At 38.0% G+C, this 23408-nt stretch overlaps 1 protein-coding gene across 5 annotated transcripts in view; it reads right to left on the bottom strand.

The window, feature by feature from the left end:
• The window catches only part of GPAM (glycerol-3-phosphate acyltransferase, mitochondrial), a 131845-nt gene that overhangs the window by 17394 nt on the left and 91043 nt on the right, over positions 1-23408 (bottom strand). For 2 of the 5 annotated variants that reach the window (XM_059052075.2, XM_067024681.1), the window contains exons 1-9: positions 21685-21999; positions 21199-21251; positions 19756-19886; positions 18463-18585; positions 16171-16244; positions 13669-13782; positions 11797-11943; positions 1745-1841; positions 966-1102 (exon numbers count right to left, since the gene is read on the bottom strand). In XM_059052075.2, the coding sequence (XP_058908058.1) occupies positions 966-1102; positions 1745-1841; positions 11797-11943; positions 13669-13782; positions 16171-16244; positions 18463-18585; positions 19756-19886; positions 21199-21235 (860 nt within the window). In that variant the 5' untranslated portion in view covers positions 21236-21251; positions 21685-21999. Of the gene's footprint in view, positions 1-965; positions 1103-1744; positions 1842-11796; positions 11944-13668; positions 13783-16170; positions 16245-18462; positions 18586-19755; positions 19887-21198; positions 21252-21684; positions 22000-23408 lie in introns of those variants that run through there. The other 3 variants (XM_067024679.1, XM_059052077.2, XM_067024680.1) reach the window with 3 other exon arrangements.

Genomic DNA, 23408 nt, shown 5'->3' with positions numbered 1-23408 from the left:
TCTAAACTCTTGGCTTAGAAATTGTTTTGACCGAACTCTCGCTACCTATGCAGTAACCACCTCCAGCCTCTGATCCCTGCTGATGCACCCTACATTCTAACCCCAGAGTCTAAGAATTGTCTGCTGTTTCATGACCATATCATGCTTTTAAATCACTCTGCCTTTTCACATACTATTCCCTCTGAATGGAATGCACTGCATTCCCCTGAAAACCTCTAAAACATACCTTTTATGTTATACTGTAATTATTATGTTTCTAGTTCTACTAAATTATGAGGTCCAAGTACAGATATGGTTCTTTCTTACCTTTATACCATTACCACCTGCCTACCAACACCCTGTCAAGTCAGATACAGTAATTTGCTATCTTATCTTTCTAACTGCCTTTTATGTTTGATAAATACTGCTGATAAGTTTAGCTATTCACAGTTCACCAAATATCCCATATAAAACACAGAAATAATGATGATAGTCTTTTTTTGTTGTATTTTTTTTTTTATTGGAGTATGGTTGCTTTACAATGTTGTGTTAGTTTCTGCTGTACAGCAGGGTTAATCAGCCACGTGTATAAATATATCCCCGTTGTATTTCCTTCCCATTTAGGTCACCACAGAGCGCTGGGTAGAGTTCCCTGTGCTATGCAGTCATTTCTCATTAGTTATCTATTTTATACATCGTAGTGTATATATGTTCATCCCAATCTCCCCATCCATCCCACCCACCCCTTCCCCCATTTGTTCTCTACCTGTGTCTCTATTTCTGCTTTGCAAATAAGTTCAAATGATGATGGTCTTAATGCTTTTTTGTACTTTCCAAATTTTCTGCAATAAGCATGTATTACTTTTATAATAAAAATTTTAAAGCTAATATCCTCATTACAATAAATGTATCAAAAGTTATAATAAAAAAAGAAAAATGCAAAATATAATCTTCATACCTTAACTTTCAAAATAAGCTGATCTTACCTGAAGATGGGGATGTTGAGATTATTTCCTGAAGCAATGTATGGCGCTTTGATGTTATGGCAGAAGAGAATGAAAGTGAGCAGGAGATAGTCAATATGTGATCTATGAACTGGAAGAAATATAAGCGGCAAATTCATCTAGCAAAAGGAAAAACACCAAATTTAAAATTAAGATGGAAAGTTCAATTACAGTTTGCAACTTCACATTTGGTTAAAGTCATTCAAACAGTAGCTACTTAGTGACTCATTCTTTAAAAACATTTTTCTGTAATAAGAACTTCTTTCAATTTAATATCATCTAGCTAAAAACAACTACAACAACACAAAAGAATCAGGGAAGGAGGAGAACAATCAAGAGTTCAAGTTGACTATGTATCTTCTGAGAGGAAGCCCTAATCATATAAAAAGAACATAGTTTTTGGACACAAGCTTGGTTTGGTTTGAAATCCTGGGCAAGTGACTTACTGGCTGTAACTTGGGACAGTTTCTTAATCTATATGTGCCTTTATTTCCTCAATTATAAAATAAGGATTGTTCTACCTGATTTTCAGAGTTTTTGCAAGATAACTTACAGAAGGAATCCTGCATATGGCTGGAAGGTGCTCCTTTACCCCACTTATCCCCCACAAATACGTAACTACTGTAGTTATCTCACACGGGGGAAAATCTTGCAAATGTGCAGGAATGCACAACAGTATACAAGAAAACATTTCAAAAAGAATTCCAAAATCACTCTGGAAACGTGGAGAATATAGAATGACAGATTCACATAATTCTTGCCTCAGTTGCAGCTTTAACCATCTCAAGTTGACCCTTGTGAATTTGAATATTCCAAAAGAAGCTGTTGAACAGTTTTAGCAGCACCCATCCGGTCAGTCTGAAAGGAAGTTAAAAAAAATTTTAATGTATATATGTATATTTATATGTATAAACATATATATTTGACATTTGTCTGCCTAAAGTTTTGAACCTACAACGTGAGAGTGATTGTAATTGACTTCATGTTATGAGCACGTGTGCATGTATGTGTGTGTATGTGTACATCTAAATTGTGAACTTAAATACTGACTTTACACATATACTACTTATAGAAACATCCATTTATTATGTACTAAAATCTTACACTTCACTCTAGCTGCACACTTTATACTTCAGAAGCTAATGATCAAGCAAATATTTAGGTGAGTAGTGATACCTCTCCTGCATACAAATCACTCCAAGACATGGGCATGTGCAGATTCATCAAGAAAAAGAGAGGGCCCAAATAAGTAAAATCAGAAATGAAAAAGAAGTTACAACCAATACTACAGAAATACAAAGGTTCAAACAAGATTACTACAAACAATTATATGCAAATAAAATGGATAACCTAAAAGAAATGGACAAATTCCTAGAAATGTACAATCTCCCAAGACTGAACCAGGAAGAAATAGAAAATATGAACAGACCAATTACCAGTAATGAAACTGAGTCAGTAATAAAAAAAAGAAACTCCTAGCAAACAAAAGTCCAGAACCAGATGGCTTCACAGGTGAACTCTACCAAATACTTGGAGAAGAGTTAACACATATCTTCTCAAACAAAATTCAACAATACAGTACATTTAAAGTATCACACACCATAATCAAGTGGAATTTATCCCAGGATGCAAAAAGATGGTTCAATATCTGCAAATCAATCAATGTGATACATCACATTAACAAACTGAAGAATAAAAATCATATGATCCTCTCAAAAGATGCAGGAAAAGCTCTTGACAAAATCCAACATCCATTTATGATAAAAACTCTCAACAAAGTGAATACAGAGGGAACATCCCTAAACATAAGAAAAGCCATAAATGACAAACCCACAGCTAATATCAGACTCAATGGTTAAAAGCTAAAAGCAGGGCTTCCCTGGTAGCGCAGTGGTTGAGAATCTGCCTGCTAATGCAGGGGACACGGGTTCGAGCCCTGGTCTGGGAAGATCCCACATGCCCTGGAGTAACTAGGCCCGTGAGCCACAACTACTGAGCCTGCGTGTCTGGAGCCTGTGTTCCACAATAAGAGAGCCCGCAATAGTGAGAGGCCTCTCACTATGATGAGGAGTGGTCCCTGCTTGCCACAACTAGAGAAAGCCCTCACACAGAAACGAAGACCCAACACAGCAAAAATAAATAAAGAAATAAACTCCTACCCCCAACATCTTCTTAAAAAAAAAAAAAAAAGCTAAAAGCATTTCCTCTAAGATCAGGAACATATCAAGGATGCCCTTTCTTGCCACTTTTATTAAACACAGAACTGAAAGTCCTAGCCACAGCAAACAGACAAGAAAAAGAAATAAAAACAATCCAAAGTGGAAAGGAAAAAGTCAAATTGTCACTGTATGTACATGACATGATACTATACTTAGAAAATCCTAACGAGGCCATCGAAAACTACTAGAACTCATCAATGAATTTGGTAAAGTTGCAGGATACAAAATTAATATACAGAAATCAGATGTATTTCTATACACTAACAATGAACTACCTGAAGGGAAACTAAGAAAAGAATCTCATTTACAAATGCATCAAAAAGAATAAAATACTAGGAATAAATCTAAACAAGCAAGTAAAATATCTGTACTTGGAAATATGTAAGACACTCATGAAAGAAATTGAAGATGACACAAGAAGATGGAAGGATATACTGTGTTCATGGACTGGAAGAATTAATATTGTTAAAATGACCATATACCCAAGGTAATCTACAGATTCAATATAATCCCTATAAAATACCAATGGCATTTTTCACAAAACTAGAATAAATAATTCTAAAATTTGTATGGAAACACAAGAACCCAAATAGCCAAAACAATCTTAAGAAGAACAAAGGTGGAGGTATCATGCTTCCTGATTTCAAACTATCTTACAAAGCTACAGTAATCACGACAGTACGTATTGGCACAAAAACAGACACATAGATCAGTGGAACAGAACAGAGAACCCAGAAAGGAACCCACACTTATATGGGCAATTAATCTATGACAATGGAGGCAAGTATATACAATGGGGAAAGAGTCTCTGTAATAAATGGTGCTGGGAAAACTGGACAGCTACATGCAAAAAACTCAAACTGGGCTACTCTTTCACACCATGCATGAAAATAAATTCTAAATGGATTAAAGACTTAAATTTGAGACCTAAAACCATAAAACTTCTAGAAGAAAACATGGGCAATATACACTTCAACATCAGTCTTAGTAATATTTTTTTGGATATGTCTCCTCAGGTAAGGGAAACAAAAGCAAAAATAAACAAATGGAACTAAATCAAATTTAAAAGCTTTTTCAAAGTGAAGAAACTATCAACAAAACAAAAAGGCCACCTAATGAACGGGAGAAGATATTTGAAAAGGATATATCTGATAAAGGGCTTTTACCCTACATATACAAAAAAACTCAAAGAACTCAACATCAAAAAACAAACAATCCAATTAAAAAAGTGGGCAGAGGATCTGAATAGACATGTTTTCCAAAGAAGACATACAGATGGCCAACAGGCACATGAAAAGATGTTCCACATCACAAATCATTGGGGGAACACAAATCAAAACCACAATGATTGGACTGGTTCAAGATGGCAGAGTAGAAGGACATGCTCTCACTCCCTCTTGCGAGAGCACTGGAATCACAACTAACTGCTGAACAATCATCGACAGGAAGACCCTGGAACTCACCAAAAAAGATACCCCACATCCAAAGACAAAGGAGAAGCCCTAATGAGATGGTAGGAGAGGCAAAATCACAGTAAAATCAAATCCCATAACTGCTGGGTGGGTGACTCACAAACTGGAGAACACTTACACCACAGAAGTCCACCGACTGGAGTGAAGGTTCTGAGCCCCACGTCACGCTTCCCAACCTGGGGGTCCGGCAACAGGAGGAGGAATTCCTAGAGAATCAGATGCAGAGGCTAGCAGGATTTGATTGCAGGACTTTGACAGGACTGGGGGAAACAGAGACTCCACTCTTGGAAAGTATACACAAAATACTGTGTGCCTCAGGATCCAAGGGAAGGACCAGTGACTCCATAGGAGACTGAACCAGACCTATCTGCTAGTGTTGGAGGGTCTCCTGCAGAGGCAGGGGGTGGCTGTGTCTCACCATGAGGACAAGGTCACTGGCAGCAGAAGTTCTGGGAAGTATTCCTTGGTGTGAGCCCTCCCAGAGTCCACAATTACCCCCACCAAAGAGCCCGGGTAGACTCCACTGTTGGGTCGCCTCAGGCCAAACAACCAAAAGGGAGGGAACCCAGCCCTGCCCATCAGCAGACAAGCAGATTAAGGTTTTACTGAGCTCTTCTCACCAGAGCAACAGCCAGCTCTACCCACCACCAGTCCTTCCCATAAGGAAACTTGCACAAGCCTCTAAGATAGCCTCATCCACCACAGGGCTGACAGCAGAAGGAAGAAGAACTACAATTCTGCAGCCAGTGGAACAAAAACCACATTCACTGAAAGACAGACAAGATGAAAAGGCAGACGGCTATGTACCAGATGAAGAAACAAGATAAAACCCCAGGAAAAACAACTAAATGAAGTGGAGATAGGCGACCTTCCAGAAAAAGAATTCAGAATAATGATAGTGAAGATGGATCCAGGACTCCGGAAAAAGAATGGAGGCAAAGATCGAGAAGATCCCAAGAAATGTTTAACAAAGACCTTGAAGAAATAAAGTACAAACAAACAGAAATGAACAATACAATCACTGAAATGAAAAATACACTAGAAGGAATCAATATCAGAATAACTGGGGCAGAAGAACAGATAAGTGACCTGGAAGACAGAATGGTGGAATTCACTGCTGCAGAACAAAGGAAAAAGAATGAAAAGAAATGAAGACAGCCCAAGAGACCTCTGGAACGACATTAAACACAATAACATTCACATTATAGTCCCATACAGGATAAACCGAAGGAGAAATACACCGAGACACACAGTAATCAAATTGGCAAAAATTAAAGACAAAGAAAAATTATTGAAAGCTGCAAGGGAAAAACGACAAATAACATACAAGGCAACTCCCTTAAGGTTAACAGCTGATTTCTCAGCAGAAACTCTACAAGACAGAAGGGAGTGGCATGACATATTTAAAGTGATGAAAGGGAAGAACCTACAACCAAGATCTACCCAGCAAGGATCTTTCAGATTTGATGGACAAATCAAAAGCTTTACAGACAAGCAAAAGCTAAGAGAATTCACCACAACCAAACCAGCTCTACAACAAATGCTAAAGGAACTTTTCTAAGTGGGAAACACAGAGAAGAAAAGGACCTACAAAAACAAACCCAAAACAATTAACAAAATGATAATAGGAACATACATATAGATGATTACCTTAAACATAAATGGATTAAATGCTCCAACCAAAAGACACAGGCTCACTGAATGGATACAAAAACAAGACATATATACATGCTGTCTACAAGAGACCCACTTCAGACCTAGGGACACATACAGACTGAAAGTAAGGGGATGGAAAAAAGATATTCCATGCAAATGGAAATCAAAAGAAAGCTGGAGTAGCAGTATTCATATCAGATAAAATAGACTTTAAAAAAAAGAATGTTACAAGAGACAAGGAAGGACACTACATAATGATCAAGGGATCAATCCAAGAAGAAGATATAACAATTATAAATATACATGCACCCAACACAGGAGCACCTCAATGCATAAGGCAACTGCTAACAGCTACAAAAGAAGAAATCAACGTAACACAAAAATAGAGGGGGACTTTAACACCTCACTTACACCAATAGACAGATCATCCAAACAGAAAATTAAGAAGGAAACACAAGCTTTAAATGACACAATAAACCAAGTAGATTTAATTGATATTTATAGGACATTCCATTCAAAAACAGCAGATTGCACTTTTTCTCAAGTGCGCATGGAACATTCTCCAGGATAGATTACATCTTGGGTCACAAATCAAGCCTCAGTAAACTTAAGAAAATTGAAATCATATCAATCATCTTTTCTGACCACAACACTATGAGATTAGAAATCAATCACAGGGGAAAAAATGTAAAAAACACAAACAAATGGAGGCTAAACAATACGTTACTAACTAAAAAAGAGATCACTGAGGAAATCAAAAAATACCTAGGGACAAACGACAATGAAAACATGACAATCCAAAACCTATGGGATGCAGCAAAAGCAGTTCTAAGAGGGAAGTTTATAGCAATACAATCCTACCTCAAGAAACAACAAATATCTCAAATAAACAACCTAACCTTACACCTAAAGGAACCAGAGAAAGAAGAACAAACAAAACCCAAAGTTAGCAGAAGGAAAGAAATCATAAAGATCAGAGCAGAAATAAATGAAATAGAAACAAAGAAAACAATAGCAAAGATCAATAAAACTAAAAGCTGGTTCTTTGAGAAGATAAACAAAATTGATAAACCATTAGCCCGACTCATCACGAAAAAGAGGGAGAGGACTCAAATCAATAAAATTAGAAATGAAAAAGGAGAAGTTACAACAGACACCGCAGAAGTACAAAGCATCCTAAGAAACTACTACAAGCAACTCTATGCCAATAAAATGGATAACCTGGAAGAAATGGACAAATTCTTAGAAAGGTATAACCTTCCAAGACTGAACCAGGAAGAAACAGAAAATATGAACAGACCAATCACAAGTAATGAAATTGAAACTGTGATGAAAAATCTTCCAACAAACAAAAGTCCAGGACCATATGGCTTCACAGGTGAATTCTATCAAACCTTTAGGGAAGATCCAACACCCATCCTGCTCAAACTCTTCCAAAAAATTGCAGAGGAAGGAACACTCCCAAACTCATTCTACAAGGCCACCATCATCCTGATACCAAAATCAAACAAAGATACTACAAAAAAAGAAAATTACAGACCAATATCACTGATGAATATAGACGCAAAAATCCTCAACAAAATACTAGCAAACAGAATCCAACAACACATTAAAAGGATCATACACCATGATCAAGTGGGATTTATCCCAGGGATGCAAGGACTCTTCAATATATGCAAAACAATCAATGTGATACACCATATTAACAAATTGAAGAAGAAAAACCATATGATCATCTCAACAGATGCAGAAAAAGCTTCTGACAAAATTCAACACCGATTTATGATAAAAAACTTTCAGAAAGTGGGGATAGAGGGAACCTACCTCCACATAATAAAGGTCATATACAACAAGCCCACAGCAAACATCATTCTCAATGGTGAAAAGCTGAAAGCATTTCCTCTAAGATCAGGAACAAAACAAGGATGTCCACCCTCACCACTATTATTCAACATAGTTTTGGAAGTACTAGCCACAGCAATCAAAGAAGAAAAAGAAATAAAAGGAATCCAAATAGGAAAAGAAGAAGTAAAACTGTCACTGTTTACAGACGACATTATACTATACATAGAGAATCCTAAAGATGTCATCAGAAAACTACTAGAGCTAATCAATGAATCTGGTAAAGTTGCAGTATACAAAATTAATGCACAGAAATCTCTTGCATTCCTATACACTAATGATGAAAAATCTGACAGAGAAATTAAGGAAACACTCTCATTTACCACTGCAACAAAAAGAATAAAATACCTAGGAATAAACCTACCTAGGGAGACAAAGACCTGTATACAGAAAACTATAAGACACTGCTGAAAGAAATTAAAGATGATACAAACAGATGGAGAGATATACCATGTTCTTGGATTGGAAGAATCAATACTGTGAAAATAACTATAGTATCCAAAGCAATCTACAGATTCAGTGCAATCCCTACCAAATTACCAATGGCAGTTTTTACAGAACTAGAACAAAAAATCTTAAGATTTGTATGGAGACACAAAAGACCCCGAATAGCCAAAGCAGTCTTGAGGGAAAAAAAACGAAGCTGGAGGAATCAGGTTCCCGGACTTCAGACTATACTACAAAGCTACAGTAATCAAGACAGTAGTACTGGCACAAAAACAGAAATATAGATCAATGGAACAGGAGAGAAAGCCAAGAGATAAACCCACACACCTATGGTCAACTACTCTATGACAAAGGAGGCAAGGATATACAATGGAGAAAAGACAGTCGCTTCAATAAGTGGTGCTGGGAAAACTGGATAGCTACATGGAAAAGAATGAAATTAGAACACTCCCTAACACCATACACAAAAATAAACTCAAAATAGATTAGAGATCTAAATGTAAGACCGGACACTATAAAACTCTTAGAGGAAAACATAGGAAGAACACTCTTTGACATAAATCACAGCGAGATCGTTTTTGACCCACCTCCTAGAGAAATGGAAATAAAAACAAAAATAAACAAATGGGACCTAATGAAACTTAAAACGTTTTGCAAAGCAAAGGAAACTACAAACAACATGAAAAGACAACCCTCAGAATGGGAGAAAATATTTGCAAACGAATCAACGGACAAAGGATTAATCTTCAAAATATATAAACAGCTCATGCAGCTCAATACAAAAAAAAAAAAAAAAAAACCAATCCAAAAATGGGCAGAAGACCTAAATAGACATTTCTCCAAAGAGAACATACAGATGGCCAAGAATCACATGAAAAGCTGGCCAACATCACTAATTATTAGAGAAATGCAAATCAAAACTACAATGAGGTATCACTTTACACTAGTTAGAATGGGCATCATCAGAAAATCTACAAACAACAAATGCTGGAGAGGGCATGGAGAAAAGGGAACCCTCTTGCACTGTTGGTGGGAATGTAAATTGATATAGCCACTATGGAGAACAGTATGCCATATAGCACAGCAATCCCACTACTGGGCATATACCCAGAGAAAACCATAATTCAAAAAGACACATGCACCCCAATGTTCACTGCAGCACTATTTACAATAGCCAGGAAATGGAAGCAACCTAAATGCCCATCGACAGACGAATGGATAAAGAAGATGTGGTACATATATACAATGGAATATTACTCAGCCATAAAAAGGAATGAAACTGGGTCATGTGTAGAGACGTGGATGGATCTAGAGACTGTCATACAGAGTGAAGTAAGTCAGAAAGAGAAAAACAAATATCTTATATTAAGGCATATATGTGGAACATAGAAAAAAGGTACAGATGAACCCATCTGCAGGGCAGAAATTGAGACACAGATGTAGAGAACAAACGTATGGACATCAAGGGGGGAAAGTGACTGGGGGGGCGGTGGGATGAATCGGGAGATTGGGATTGACATGTATACACTAACATGTATAAAATAGATAACTATAAGAACCTGCTGTATAAAAATAAATAAATAAAATAAAATTTAAAAAAAAATACCCACAATGAGATATGACCTTACCCCTGTCAGAATGGCTATTATCAAAAAGACAACAAATAACAAGTGTTGGGGAGAACGTAGAGGAAAGGGAACCCTTGTACATTGTTGGTGGGAATGTACATTGGCGTAGCCACTATCAAAAACAATATGGAGATTCCTCAAAAAATTAAAAATACAATTACCATATAATGTAACAATTCCACTCCTCGGTATTTATCAGAAAATGAAAACACTAATTAGAAGCCATATATGCACCCCTATGTTCACTGCAGCATTATTTATAATAGCTAAGATATGGAAGCAACCTAAGTGCCCATCAACAGAAGAATGGATTAGGAAGATGTGTTATGTACACACATACACCCAAAAACACACAATGGAATATCACTCAGCCATAAAAAAAGAATGAAAGTTTGCCATTTGTGACAACATGGGTGGACCTAGAGGACAGTATGCTAAGTGAAGAAAGTCAGACAGAGAAAGACAAATACTGTATGATTTCAGTTATGTGTGGAACCTGAAAATCAAAACAACATAATAAAACAGAGTTATAGATCCAGAAAAAACCGGTGGTTGCTAGAGGAGAGGCAGGTGGGGATCTAAGAAATAGGTGAGGGAGATTAAGAGGTACAAACTTCAGTTGTAGAATAAATGAGTCACAAATATGAAATGTAGTGTGGGGAATACAGTTCATAACTATGTAATATCTTTGTATGTTGACAGATCATAACTAAACTTATAGTGGTGATCATCTTGAAATGTACAGAAATATTGAATCACTATCTCATATAACGGCAACTAACATAGTGTTGTAGATCAATTATACTTCCAAAACAAACAAACTCAGAAAAAGAGATCAGATTTGTGGTTACCAGGGATGGTGGGGGGAGGGGGAATTGGATGAAGGTAGTCAAAAGATACAGACTTCCAGTTATAAGATAAATAAGTGCTAGGGATGTAACGTACAACACAATAAATATAATTAACGCTGCTGTATGTTATATATGAAAATTGTTAAGAGTAAATCCTAAGAGTTCTCACCATAAGGAAAAAAAATTTCATTCTATATCTTTAATTTTGTATCTATATAAGATGATGAATGTTCAGTAAACTCACTGTGGTAATCATTTCATGACATATGTAAGTCAAATCATTATGCTGTACACCTTCAATTTATACAGTGCTGTATGTCAGTTATATCTCAATAAAACTGAAAGAAAACAAAAAGACATGGGCGTGTGAAACCCAGCTCACAACTAGTCTAGAAGATGTCAGCAGTAATACAATGGCTGCTAACAGTTGACAGAGATTAAGGTACCTTTAAGCCTCCCAAGTGCTACTGCTCATGACAGTTAAACAAGAATAAAAAGAGGAGTTGGTTTTTAACATCAGAATATGCTAAAACCTCTTTTGGACCAAGAGCATTGTGCTAGGAAAGTCCAACAGTTCAGTCCTGTCTGCTCAAAACAGGATGACTCTTGCTGAAAGTTTTCTGCTTTGCCTTTTATACCTGATCAGTGCCGGTGAGACAGTGGCAACCATTTCTTGAAGGATCTTTCTGGCTTTCTTTTTCACTTTATTGACAGCTTTTGATTGCTGCTGAGCAGAACCATCAGGGTTTAATTCAGCAGCCACTTCTGCAATTGCCTCTTGTACCCTGATTTCAAAATGGAAAGACAGACAATGTAACTGCCTCTATGCTACATTCTGTATTATTTTCTAAACTACAGATTTAAATCACAAAACAAAATATACTTTCTCTTTTATGTGAGAACACAAGAGAATAAGCTCAAGTTCGAAGTGCTTTCCTTGGCTGTCTATTAAATATTAAAGATATTATATTCCTAAATCAATGAATTCCTGAGGAAGCTGGAAGGCAGATTCGAAAATTTAATTCAAATTCACTGGGTAGCACCTATGTGAATTTGAATGTTCTAGTTATGCTGTGAGGGACACAAAGTTACACTCTGGCAGAAAGGAAGAAAAGGAAGATTATCCCTTTAGGCATATAATTCAGAGGTATCCCAAGCCCACTGCCAAAGTAATATGTGATTTTTCTTTTGAAGACCAAACTTATTCATTTACATTGTGGCTTATTAGTGGAACTATTTATAAAACTCTCTAGGAGGGATCAAAGATGGACATAAATATTTACAAGTATTTTCCAAATCAAACCAGTAATTTTAAAAAGGCACAGCTCTAGATTTAAACAGCACAGACCAGTAAGCAGTAAGGTAAAAGGGAAGATTTAACCCAGTCTTGTACATCTTCTACATGACTTAGGGAAGAATGAATGAGGTTTAAACCTCCTTAAATCACTTCTAACATCCTAGTTATTACTCAAAATATCTGGATGGAATGAAACATACTTGAGGGGCTTTACCTAGAAAACAGAATATATAATAATCCAAGGGAGTTTCAAATAATTGTTTTCTTCTCACACTGTTGCTGATTTTAGACTAGTGTACAGCAAAACTCCAGAGCCCCATTATTCGTTACTACAAAAAGATCAATTCCACAGGACACTTATGCACCATCCCTAAGTCTACTCCATGAATAGCATTTATTTCAATAAAGCCAGGAATGTTTTCACAAGTAATTCATGTAATTATTATATCTCCATTATCAACTATTCACTCATTAATTCAATAAATATAAAAGTACCTACTACGTGCCACTACTGTTCAGCCCTTAACAACCATACCAGTGGGCTTGCATTTCTAAGCAGCTTTCAATCCACTCTGGTCTCCAGCTTCCCAAATCCAGGTAGGTGTCCAATATGGGCCACAAAACTGAGGTGGAATAGAAACTAACCTTCACCCAAACTCCCACAGTCTAATGGCTGAGCTTCACAATGATTTCCCCAATCCTTCTGGGTTCAGGTCAGTCTCTCCCATTTTTAAGCAAGAGCCTCTGAGAGCAAGGACAGTTATCTCATTCTCTTAACATTTCTAATGACTTTCTAATACAAGAATTTGTGCTCGGGTACTTAATAATTATTTGACAGAAATATCAAACTCGCTTCTCTTCTGGCTATAGTATAAATAGGAAATGCATTGTCCCAAACATTCATATTACAGAACACTTAACAGAGAACTCTGGAAATATGTGCATATCTGAACTCCAACTCGCCTTTCATTTATTAGAAGCCCATTCAATTATTAATGCATAAAACAAGACTGCTATTCCCACATGGCACCAAAACCATCTGTTCTCTTGCCTTTCCTTGCTTTCTTCTGGAGCTTGAACATTGAACGTTTGGAAACACAAACACCTCCTGAGACAGAGTCCCAGAGAAACTAAAGGTTGATAAAGGAAATGACTTCCCCACGCCCACCGCCCATCCCTACATTTCCCCTCTACAGCAGCGTCCCACCCTTACCGACTGCTGTTCAGTACGTTTTCAGTCACGTTGGTGGCAAACATGCCTTTATGGACATCTCGCTCTTGAACGAAAAGCACGTAAGAAAGACGTCTTGCCAGCCATCCTCGATGCCTGCAACGTGAAAATGCTTTAGCACAGAAGTACTCTAGGAATACCTAAAGCAAGTTGCTTAAACTATACAGGTTCCCCTCCTGTAAAAACAAATCCTCATTTCATCTATTCCAGAGAGTTAGGGTTCTCCTGTAGCAAATTCTCCTTAGTAAGTAGTTCAGGATGCTATGCAGACAGTTTTATTTCTAATTTCCTTCATGTACTCTCAGCTAAAACTTAAACTTGGAATTTATGTACTAATGCTTGAATAGTGTTACTCCGCAAACTAATAATCCAAATATAAAAACAAAAGAAATAAAAGCATCTTACTTTAATACCAGTTGAAAAACCAAATATGTTGAATGCTTTATATATAAGCTATATAGCTTGTGGCTACGGGCCATAAAAAATAATTTAGGAGTCGTTTCCTACCATGAAGGGCTAATTTTTTTTGTTGTCATTACAGTAATTCTTCTAAGGTGATCACTAACTGTCAAATTGAATTGACAAAGCTGATCAGTTGAGAGAAGTCAAGGAAACTAGACAGCGCTCTGAATATTTGTACCCTGGGCTCATGAAGCCAGAAGTTCTTACTGTTTGGGTGGCTTTTTTTTTTTTTTTTTTTTTTTTGGCTTTTTAAAAAACACATTCAGCATGCCTAAGGAACAGGACATACTCCCATCAGTGACAGTGACTATGTGTTATCTGGATGGGGGTTAAGGACAGGGATCTGGAATAAGAATGCTACAAACTTTCATTATGTGATGATTTGAAACCATTTGTAATGATTATATAATGCCTCATTATCATTTCCTCCATAATGATATGCATATAGACGGTAGAAGATTTCAATTATAAATTAATTCTGGAAAGATCCAAAAAGCCTTCAATTGAGGAAAAGTAATTTGAGGGAGAACTGTTTGTGAATCACATGTTCCTTCATCTCTCCTTCCTGACATTTCTTTTTCTTCCTCCTTTCCTTTGTCTTCATTTCTCTGAAAACTTAGCCCAATATGTTAAGTGTTTAATTCTAAACTCTTCTTTCTATCAGTGAACATTTTCAAAATTATTACTGGAATGTACAAAGTCCAAACTCTTGATGAAATTCCTTCACAATGGACTGAAAGCAGTGTGTGTGTGTGTGTGTGTGTGTGTGTGTGTGTGTGTGTAAAAATGTTTAGGCTATGCTTCATGCAACACACAGAAGAGCTAAATAGCCAACTCACTTGCACAGGTAGCTTATTACACTGAATAGTTCCACACTGCCTGGTCAATACAACATATGCTAAAAAGTGTGTGTGTGTGTGTGTGTGTGTGTGTGTGTGTGTGTGTGTGTGTGTGTGTGTGTACCTCATATGCTTTTTCTTTCTTAACTGCCTCCAACTGAGGACCACAAATGAACTCCTCGGTTTTGTATGTAAAATATCTACTTACATAAAGAAAAGACTCAATGGGATCCTTTTGCTTAGGATCTTAATCATGTCAACCAAAGGAAAAAAAAATTTCTCCTCTTTCCTTTAAACTTGAGAGCAAGAGAGACAGAGAAGAAAGGGTAGCATGGAAATTGGAAAAAACACATCCCTTGACTTTAGTTCTATTTTTTAAAAAAACTTTATATGCAAGTATTATGCTCACTTATAATATCATCATCAAAATATGAGTAGTAAAATCAGAAAGGCTTAAAATTTAAGTATTTGACTTCCTGGATCAGTTTTTTAATGGCATTTCGTGTATTTCTCATCACCTGAGCCTACTACTTACCTACTCCAGGAATTTACTCCCAGAATTATAAGGACCGGCAGCATTTTTGGCTGCCGTTTCTCTCGTCTCGCAGACATTCCCCCTCCTTCCTTATCCCCTAGCCTAAATTCACTTAGAACAAAAGCCTCTTTTCTCCCACTCTGATGCCTAACAGCCCATCCCCATATGCCTGGAATTTGGAAGTAAGAATTCTAAGAAAAGTCTTAAGCTAATAATAAATCAAAGAACATCTGTTCAATAGAGAAAAATATCTTCCAAAACTCTGTAGATTAGGCAGATTTCAAAAAGTTACACTTTCTTTGAGGTATAAAATAATAATAGATCATAAGACATTCAAACCTACACCTCTCCTCACACAAATCTCTGTCACATTTTGGCACATTTCAGCTGGAACATCAATATCTGAATTAGGTAAAAGAAAGCCAGAAGCGATATCTACATGCTCATAAAAATATTATATAATTACAGCAGGAAATAGCAATAGGTCTTCTCAGGTTCCAATTTTTAGATAAAACCTTTTGTGTCAGAAGTTAATATCTTATTAACTCTAAAAAAATAAATAAAGAGATTCATCTTAAAGTGTGTTAACTGGTTATTATGGAATTTTTCTCTTGACATGCATTAGAAGTACAAGAAATGTCTTTTTACCTTGTGTGAGTTTCATTGATATAAATAACATTCCGCAAACCCAAAGATGGGATACTGGGGTTGAAAAATTTATCCTACATAAAACAAAATAAACATAGACATAAACATTCGACTGGATTGCTGGTGAAGGATTCACATTATTAGTTCTTGAGGACTTTTATAATTCAAGCATAAAGTAAGGCATTGCTTCAAAACTCTGAGATGAAGAAAAATGTTTTTTTGAAAACTACTTTTTAGCCTTCAAAGAAGGTCACAAACGCAAAACTAACCCTCAGCACCTTGCAAAGGAAATACTGCCTCTCACTTTCCTACCCTACTCCCCACCCCCAACCAGAAAGAGTTAAAGCCAGAGATGGCTTAAGTCATTGACAGGAATACTGGAGATTTCAGTGTTTTCAAAATACAAAAATACTATGCTAAGTACCATGTAGTTATTGTGAGATTACTAAATCTCCCAATAATCCTGACACATAAGAATTATTATCCCCATTTTATAGATAGGAAAACTGAGGCTTGCAGAAGTTTAGGATTCAATCCCAGATCTTGCTTCAAAGAATGTGGTCTTTCTATTCCCCTAAAATGCCTGTCTACTTAATGAGAAAACATATGGCTAAAGGTCACCCTCTTTACAGGTAATCTTGAAAGATAATCCAGAAATAGCTCTGCTAAAAAGAGAAAGGCCATAACTTTAACAATGTGGGCAAAAAGGTAAACTTTCCACAAATAAATGCTGAGAAAGCACAATGTACCCTCAACAAAAGACGTCAAAATGCTTAAGTGATATCTCCTTAGAGCAAAGGAAAATAGGATTTCATAGAAAAGGTAGCAAATGTCAAAAAACTACTACAAAAACACGGTCAAACAAAAATTATTTTAGACAAACATGCCATGAAAGAATATAAGATCAAGTTTAACTCTATCAGGTACTATATGTAGGCAAAAATCAATGATCTATTATACTACTCACCTATCCCCACCCCAGATCATCACCACCACCAAATAATTTCTTACACTCTCTTCTGACTGAAGAACACATTAGAGTTAATGTAGTGTTTTGATCTTTTAAGCTTTCAAAATTAGAATTAGATGAGATGCCAGATCTAAAAAGAAAAGCCACATGATCTATTTAAATCTTTATTTCTACTGGCCTATTAATCTGAACTGGCCTTACTCCTAGACTAGAAATGTCCATGATCCTTCACCTCCACCATATTCTTGCAACAAGGCACTTGTGATTTAAGAGGAACAATATTTCTATCAAGATATTCTTGGGCAGACCTGAATATTTAACATAAACTGCTTGGGTATCACACAAATCTCTCTCAGATTAGTAATTTCCTTATACAAGACTTTCTGCCAAGCCAACCCTGAGTGGAAAATTCTCACAGCACTGTTAGCTATTCACACAGGTTATAAGCAACTTCTATAAATTGCAGGGTTAATGAATGGCACTTAAATGTCCTGGTAACTGGCCCATCCCAGAGAGAGCTTACCATCCAGGTATACGTTTTAAAAGGTAACTGTACTGCCTTAGAACACAGCCACATTAGAGTCTACATTCCTGTGCTAACTCATCCCTCTGGCAAAATGCACTCAGAAGCACACTTCTCATCCAATCGACTCTTCTCAAACACTACACTCTAATGCGGAAGATTTTGCATGGCTTGTGTTTTTTCATCAAATACGAACAACAAGCCCATGCACACTCCTTCTTAAATCTTCATCGTAACATTCTAGTGACCATCCTTCACTACCACAGAGTCAACCGAGACCCCCTCACCCCTCCACCGCAGGAACAGACACTTAGCAAAAGGGCAAAGCCACCGTTTTAATTTCTTATTCTGTCCTGCTCACATTCATGTGTGTGCGCAGGTGCTCTCTCTCTCTCTCTCTCTCTCTCTCTCTCATTCATCTTGCTAGGGTTTTAACTTTCAGTGCTAAATTTCAACATCTTGAAGTTACATGAAGGTTCCCACCAACTCTTTGGAAGGGTTACCTTAAAGTAAGATCTACTCTCCCTCTAAGGTCATACTAAAATGAAAAAACACAACAAAATATAGCCTGGCATCAACTATTAGACCAATATTCACTGAATAAATGAATGGAAAGAAAAACTGAGTCAACATCTCTACTTGGAATATTTGGTTTATAAAGATGGGCCTAAGTTCTAAAAAGGCACTAAGTCCATTAAGACTGCACAATAATAAAATTCACACAAAGTTGGAAATCTATGTCACATATTTCACTCTGTTTATTAAAGGTCAACAAAGGTACTAAAGGTAGCGTTCTTACCCAGCTCTGGGGAGTACAGGAATAACAACATCTTCCTACAAAGGGCCTTTTCCGGCTCATTAGGCTTTCTTTCCACTTCAAGGTTGCAGATCTGAAGACAGTTGGTCTGAAACCACACTCACCCTAATAAATATTAAGGAAGAACAGTGTGTGAATGACCAGAAAATTATACTTGTCCACTTGATCTCTAAGCTATTTCAGATAGAAGAGAAACTTCTGACATATTTTCTTTTTGGTGGCATGTGTTTCTCAGAGTGATTTTTCATTCAAGATGCTCCCTCTATGACCAACACTTGGAACATAAGCAGAAATTGAGCATCTAAGAATAGCAATAGCTGGCAACACTCAAAGCAGCATTCAAAGGTTTAAAAACTAAGTTATAAACGGTCAGATAGTCTTCTGACAGTAGCAGAAGGAATAAAGTCAGACTCCTGGAGCCCTATGCTAACAATTCACCTCGCCTCCCTCTGGAATCACACACTCCCACAAAAGAATGACAAACGCCTTACTTAGAGAGTAAACAAGTTGTTATAATATGGCATAAAATATTTTACTTTAAATGAAAAACAAGGTAAACTTATATAATATTCCTTTATCCTAACAATAGAGTTTAAAGTCTGGAATTGAAATTATAGCCATACTGTCCAATTAGGGTCAAACTCTGCTCTTCTGTTTTAAATAATTTTCTATTAACTTTGAGTTCTTCAGTTGCTCAAATCCCGCTGATATCACATTCTCAAAAATAAACCAAAAAACCACCCAAAACTCCAACATCACTTCTTATCTAAAGCAGATAGTGTTCAGGAAACATTTAAAACATGCCATGTTATATTGATATAGGGAAAACAATACAAAAAAAAAAGCATGCCCTTTGGATTGAGATTCATGCTAAAATCTCCTATTTTCAATTTTTGAAATAAAGTTTATTTCCATTACAAAATTCACACTTGTGAAATGTAATTATGGAAAACAGATATGAAAAGAAAAAAAAATCTCTTTATAATTACACCACCCAAAACAACTAATAGGTTTTACTTCCTATGCAAAACTGTTTTGCTTTTTAACATAATCACTGTACTTAAATTTCCTACCCAATTTTCTCTTCCCAATAACATAATACCATAAGAATTTTTAAATATTAGACTTCATAAACAAATCTTCTAACAGCTGGAGGTCGTTTCTGTAGCTATTAACCTCTATTTGAATTTATGTTGCTTCCAGTGTTTCCACCATCATACACACTGAAATGAACATCTTTAAGCTGAATGCTTTAAACCTGTATCTTAAACTTACCCATTCCTCGCTTGCATGCTTACATCGACCAATACTGTATTCAGATGAATTTGGCAAATAAGAAACATCTATGGCGCCAAGGGTCAGTGCAGTTTCATCCATGTCACAAAGTGTAACTCCCAAACCATGCGCTATAAAAAAGGTATACCATATAAGTTAATGAGGGATCCAGAGAGCAAATACTAGAACTCAAAATTCTGATTTCTATATTATTTTGCCCCATGATAGGATGTCAAATGAACTATGGAGGACTTCCCCATGTTTAGTCAATGTGTAAAAAAGGACTTTGATGTGTATATATGAACCCAGGCCATCCTGATTAAAAAAAAAAATTCATATCTTTAGACTTCATGAACAAAACAGCTATGAATTCACGAGGGTGAATAACAGCTGATTTCAGGTATGTGACAAATAATTATTTCATCTGTGTAACTGAATAGTTCCTGGAAGTGTGAAGATACGCATTTATTAAATTAAATATAAGTTACATGTATGCACACAAGTAGATAATTTTGAAAAATTATGTGCTGGGAAGTTTTAGTCATACACACTATGCAATATAAAATGGGTAAAGGTAATGAGGGCACCTCTCAAGTTTCCCACTTAAACTGAATTAAGCTCTTAATTTCCTTGTGCTGCCTTAAATGAAATGCACTTTTAATACATCTACAAAGCTCTAAGACAAAAGTACACTGTTCTAAAATATCTGATTTATAAGTTTTCATCTTTTCAATAAGCCTTTTCTTACCCTAAGAAAAAATGTTCACTAAGTGAACTGCTAAAGGAAATAGATATTAACTTAAAATATAAGAATTTTCTAACATAATTCTCAAATTATTTTACCTTTTGACTATTTCTCACCTGGCCTTAAATTAGTCCTTTAAAACCTTGGAAGGTCATGTCCAGGTTAACAGTGTTTCTTGGAGGAGAGATTCCGATTTCTTTACAATCCCCATGTGGACTTACAGTGGTAACTGTTATCCTCAGCATGACTCTACACATTCTTAACAATTTTATGTGATTAACAATCTACCATAATAGGCGAGGGGAGGGAACAGTAAAGTAATGCACCTGGCATGAAAGCTCTTCTGTATTATAACATAAAACTCAGCTATCAGTTTCAGGTGCAGAATGTAGCTACAACCAGTGGAGCCGGCTGCTGCCTGGGAAAATGAAGACTCGTCTGGCCCCTGTGATGTGGGCAGGACGAGAGATGGAAACAGTCCTGTGCCAATAGGAAGTCCACGCTTCACCCCTCCCTCCCCACGTTTGTTCAAGGTTGAAAAGTACACCCCTCCCCCGTAAAAAAAAAAAAAAAAAAGAGATTCCTGGAGGCGCCAGGCTGTGGGCTGAGGGGAGCCAGCTGTGGGTTTTAAAAGCGACAGAGGCAGGAGGGCCAGCTCTGAAGCCAAACAGATCCGAGTTCGAATCCCCCCTGCTTACCATCTGTGTGACTTTGGACGAGTTGGTTAACTTCCATGCCTTGGTTTCCCCATCTGGAAAATGGGCATGATATGATAAATCTTACCTCCTGGGTTGCTGGGAGGACTGGATAATACCCCTAAGACGCCTGGCACAGTGTCTGACGCACAGTGAGTGCTCAGTTCAATCAGTGGTCATCTGTCAACGGATTGTCCCCAGCACCAGCTGCTCCCAGAGCACGCTTGCTGCCTCAACGCCAAAGCCCATGACTCCACGTGCCCTTCGGGTGCGCGGGCGACTGAGCCCACAGGGACTTCCCTCGCGCCCAGTGGAAGCCTGCTGCAGCCTGGTCTCCCGGGGAGAGAAAAAGCCCGACCCCCATGCCGGCACGAGCCGGGCCCATCTCTCAGGGGGAACCCGGGAGCTCGAGGGCCAGGGCCGGGGGGAGCGGACCGCCCGGCAGCTTGCTGCAGTAGCGCCGGGCCCGGTGAGAGGGCGACCACGCACCTGTCCCGGCGCTCCCGGCGCGAGCAGCCTCCCGCAGCCCGCTCCCGCCCTCGCCGCTCGCACCCTCGGCTCCGCCGGCTTCACCTCTGCAGCTGCCCGCACTTCCAAGACTCCGCCGGCGTTGCTGCAGCGTCGCACCCTGATGACGCAACCGGCGCCCGAGGTGACGAGCGCAGCCGAGAACCAGCCAATTCCGGGAGGGCCAGGGCTGGGGCTAGGCGGCAGGGCGGCTCGTGGCCTCGTGCACTGAGTATAGGTCCGAGAGTAGACGGTGTGCCCGCAAGTGTATCTGTGTGGCCAGGTACGGCATGTGCTGCCTAAACGCGCGGTGATTCTGCCTGGGCGCTGAGTCACGTGAGTGTGGGTGCACCTGTCTGCGTTGTGTGAGCGCTGTTCCTCTGGAAATTTGTATCTCCGCCCGGCTCTCCTGGGACCCTGCACGTGGGCCGTCTTTTTATGAGATTTGTAAGACTCTGCAGAATTTATTGGGCATGAGGGAGGTAGGGATTGGGAATGACCCTGTTGTGTAGTTTTCCGAACAGTGGCTGAGTGCCTTTTCCTAAAGGAAGACTGTAAGGAATTAAAAGAGAAGTAAATAAGGCTTGGATGAGCCCAAGTCCAAATTTATCTGCCTTTGGTCCTTGAAACAAATTAACAAGGGGCACAAAGAGTTTTTTTCACAGTATTTGTCGTGCCATTGACAAGGCCAGTAGTTATCAAGGGATTAGCAATTTAGAAGGGAAAAGATAACCTTTTACATGCACTTAAGCAACAAGCATTAACTATGAACTAGCAGACTGTACAAAGATCGTTAAGGCATAATCCCTGCTCTCACACCCCTGCCACCAGTCCTCATCTCCTCTGCACACATGAGTCCTAACCCTCTCTTCCAAACAATCTCTGCCCATGTCCATCCATCAGAAACCACAGTCCAAATGCCTGAGTGTGGCATCTAAGGCTTCCACAGAGAGGCCTCTACTTTTCCCACTGTTCCCCATCAAGAGCCCCTGCTTCAGCCTCTACCATCGTCCCTTGTCAAGCCCTGGGCCCTCATACTCCTAACTGCTCACGCCTCACTCAGTTAAATTTGACAAGTTCTGTGTTGAACTAGGACTCCAAGCCTTCCCTAACGTCTCCATAAACACACTGTCATTTAAGTCTTTACTAAATTTGTTACAATATCGCTTCTGTTTTACATTTTGGGTTTTGGGCCACAAGGCACATGGGATCTTAGCTCCCTGACCAGGGATCCAACCCACACCCCGTTCATTGGAAGGCGAAGTCTTAACCACTGGACCGCCAGGGAAGTCCCAATGCCTGTTTCTTAGGGAACACTATAATACTTTGTTATAGTAAATACATAACAGTAAACACAGTAACTACTTGTTGAAGCTAAGGAACAAGAAGTAAAACAAGAGTTCTTTCTCTTGCACTTCCTACTTCTGTTTATAAATCCATCCCAAAACAATTCAAAACAGCAGGAATTGTTATTCATTTAAAAAAAGATTTTGAGCTTCTTAAAGTCAAAGACCCTGTCTTTATTCAACTCCCCCTCACACACCTTAGCTCCAAGCACACACCTAAGTATTTAAGGCCTATGATGACTAGAATAAGATGAATTCTCCTCCCAAAATATCATGAAATTTGTGTACAGATTACTGACCCCTGACATTAAAAAAAAAGGAAAGAAAGAAAGAAAAAGAAAAGGAGGGGAGAAAAAAGAG

The sequence above is a fragment of the Kogia breviceps genome, chromosome 2 (genome assembly GCF_026419965.1).
Source record: "Kogia breviceps isolate mKogBre1 chromosome 2, mKogBre1 haplotype 1, whole genome shotgun sequence".
Lineage (NCBI taxonomy): Eukaryota > Metazoa > Chordata > Mammalia > Artiodactyla > Physeteridae > Kogia > Kogia breviceps.
The sequence above is the reverse complement of the archived record's forward strand: the minus strand, read 5'-3'. Positions and strand labels throughout refer to the sequence as shown.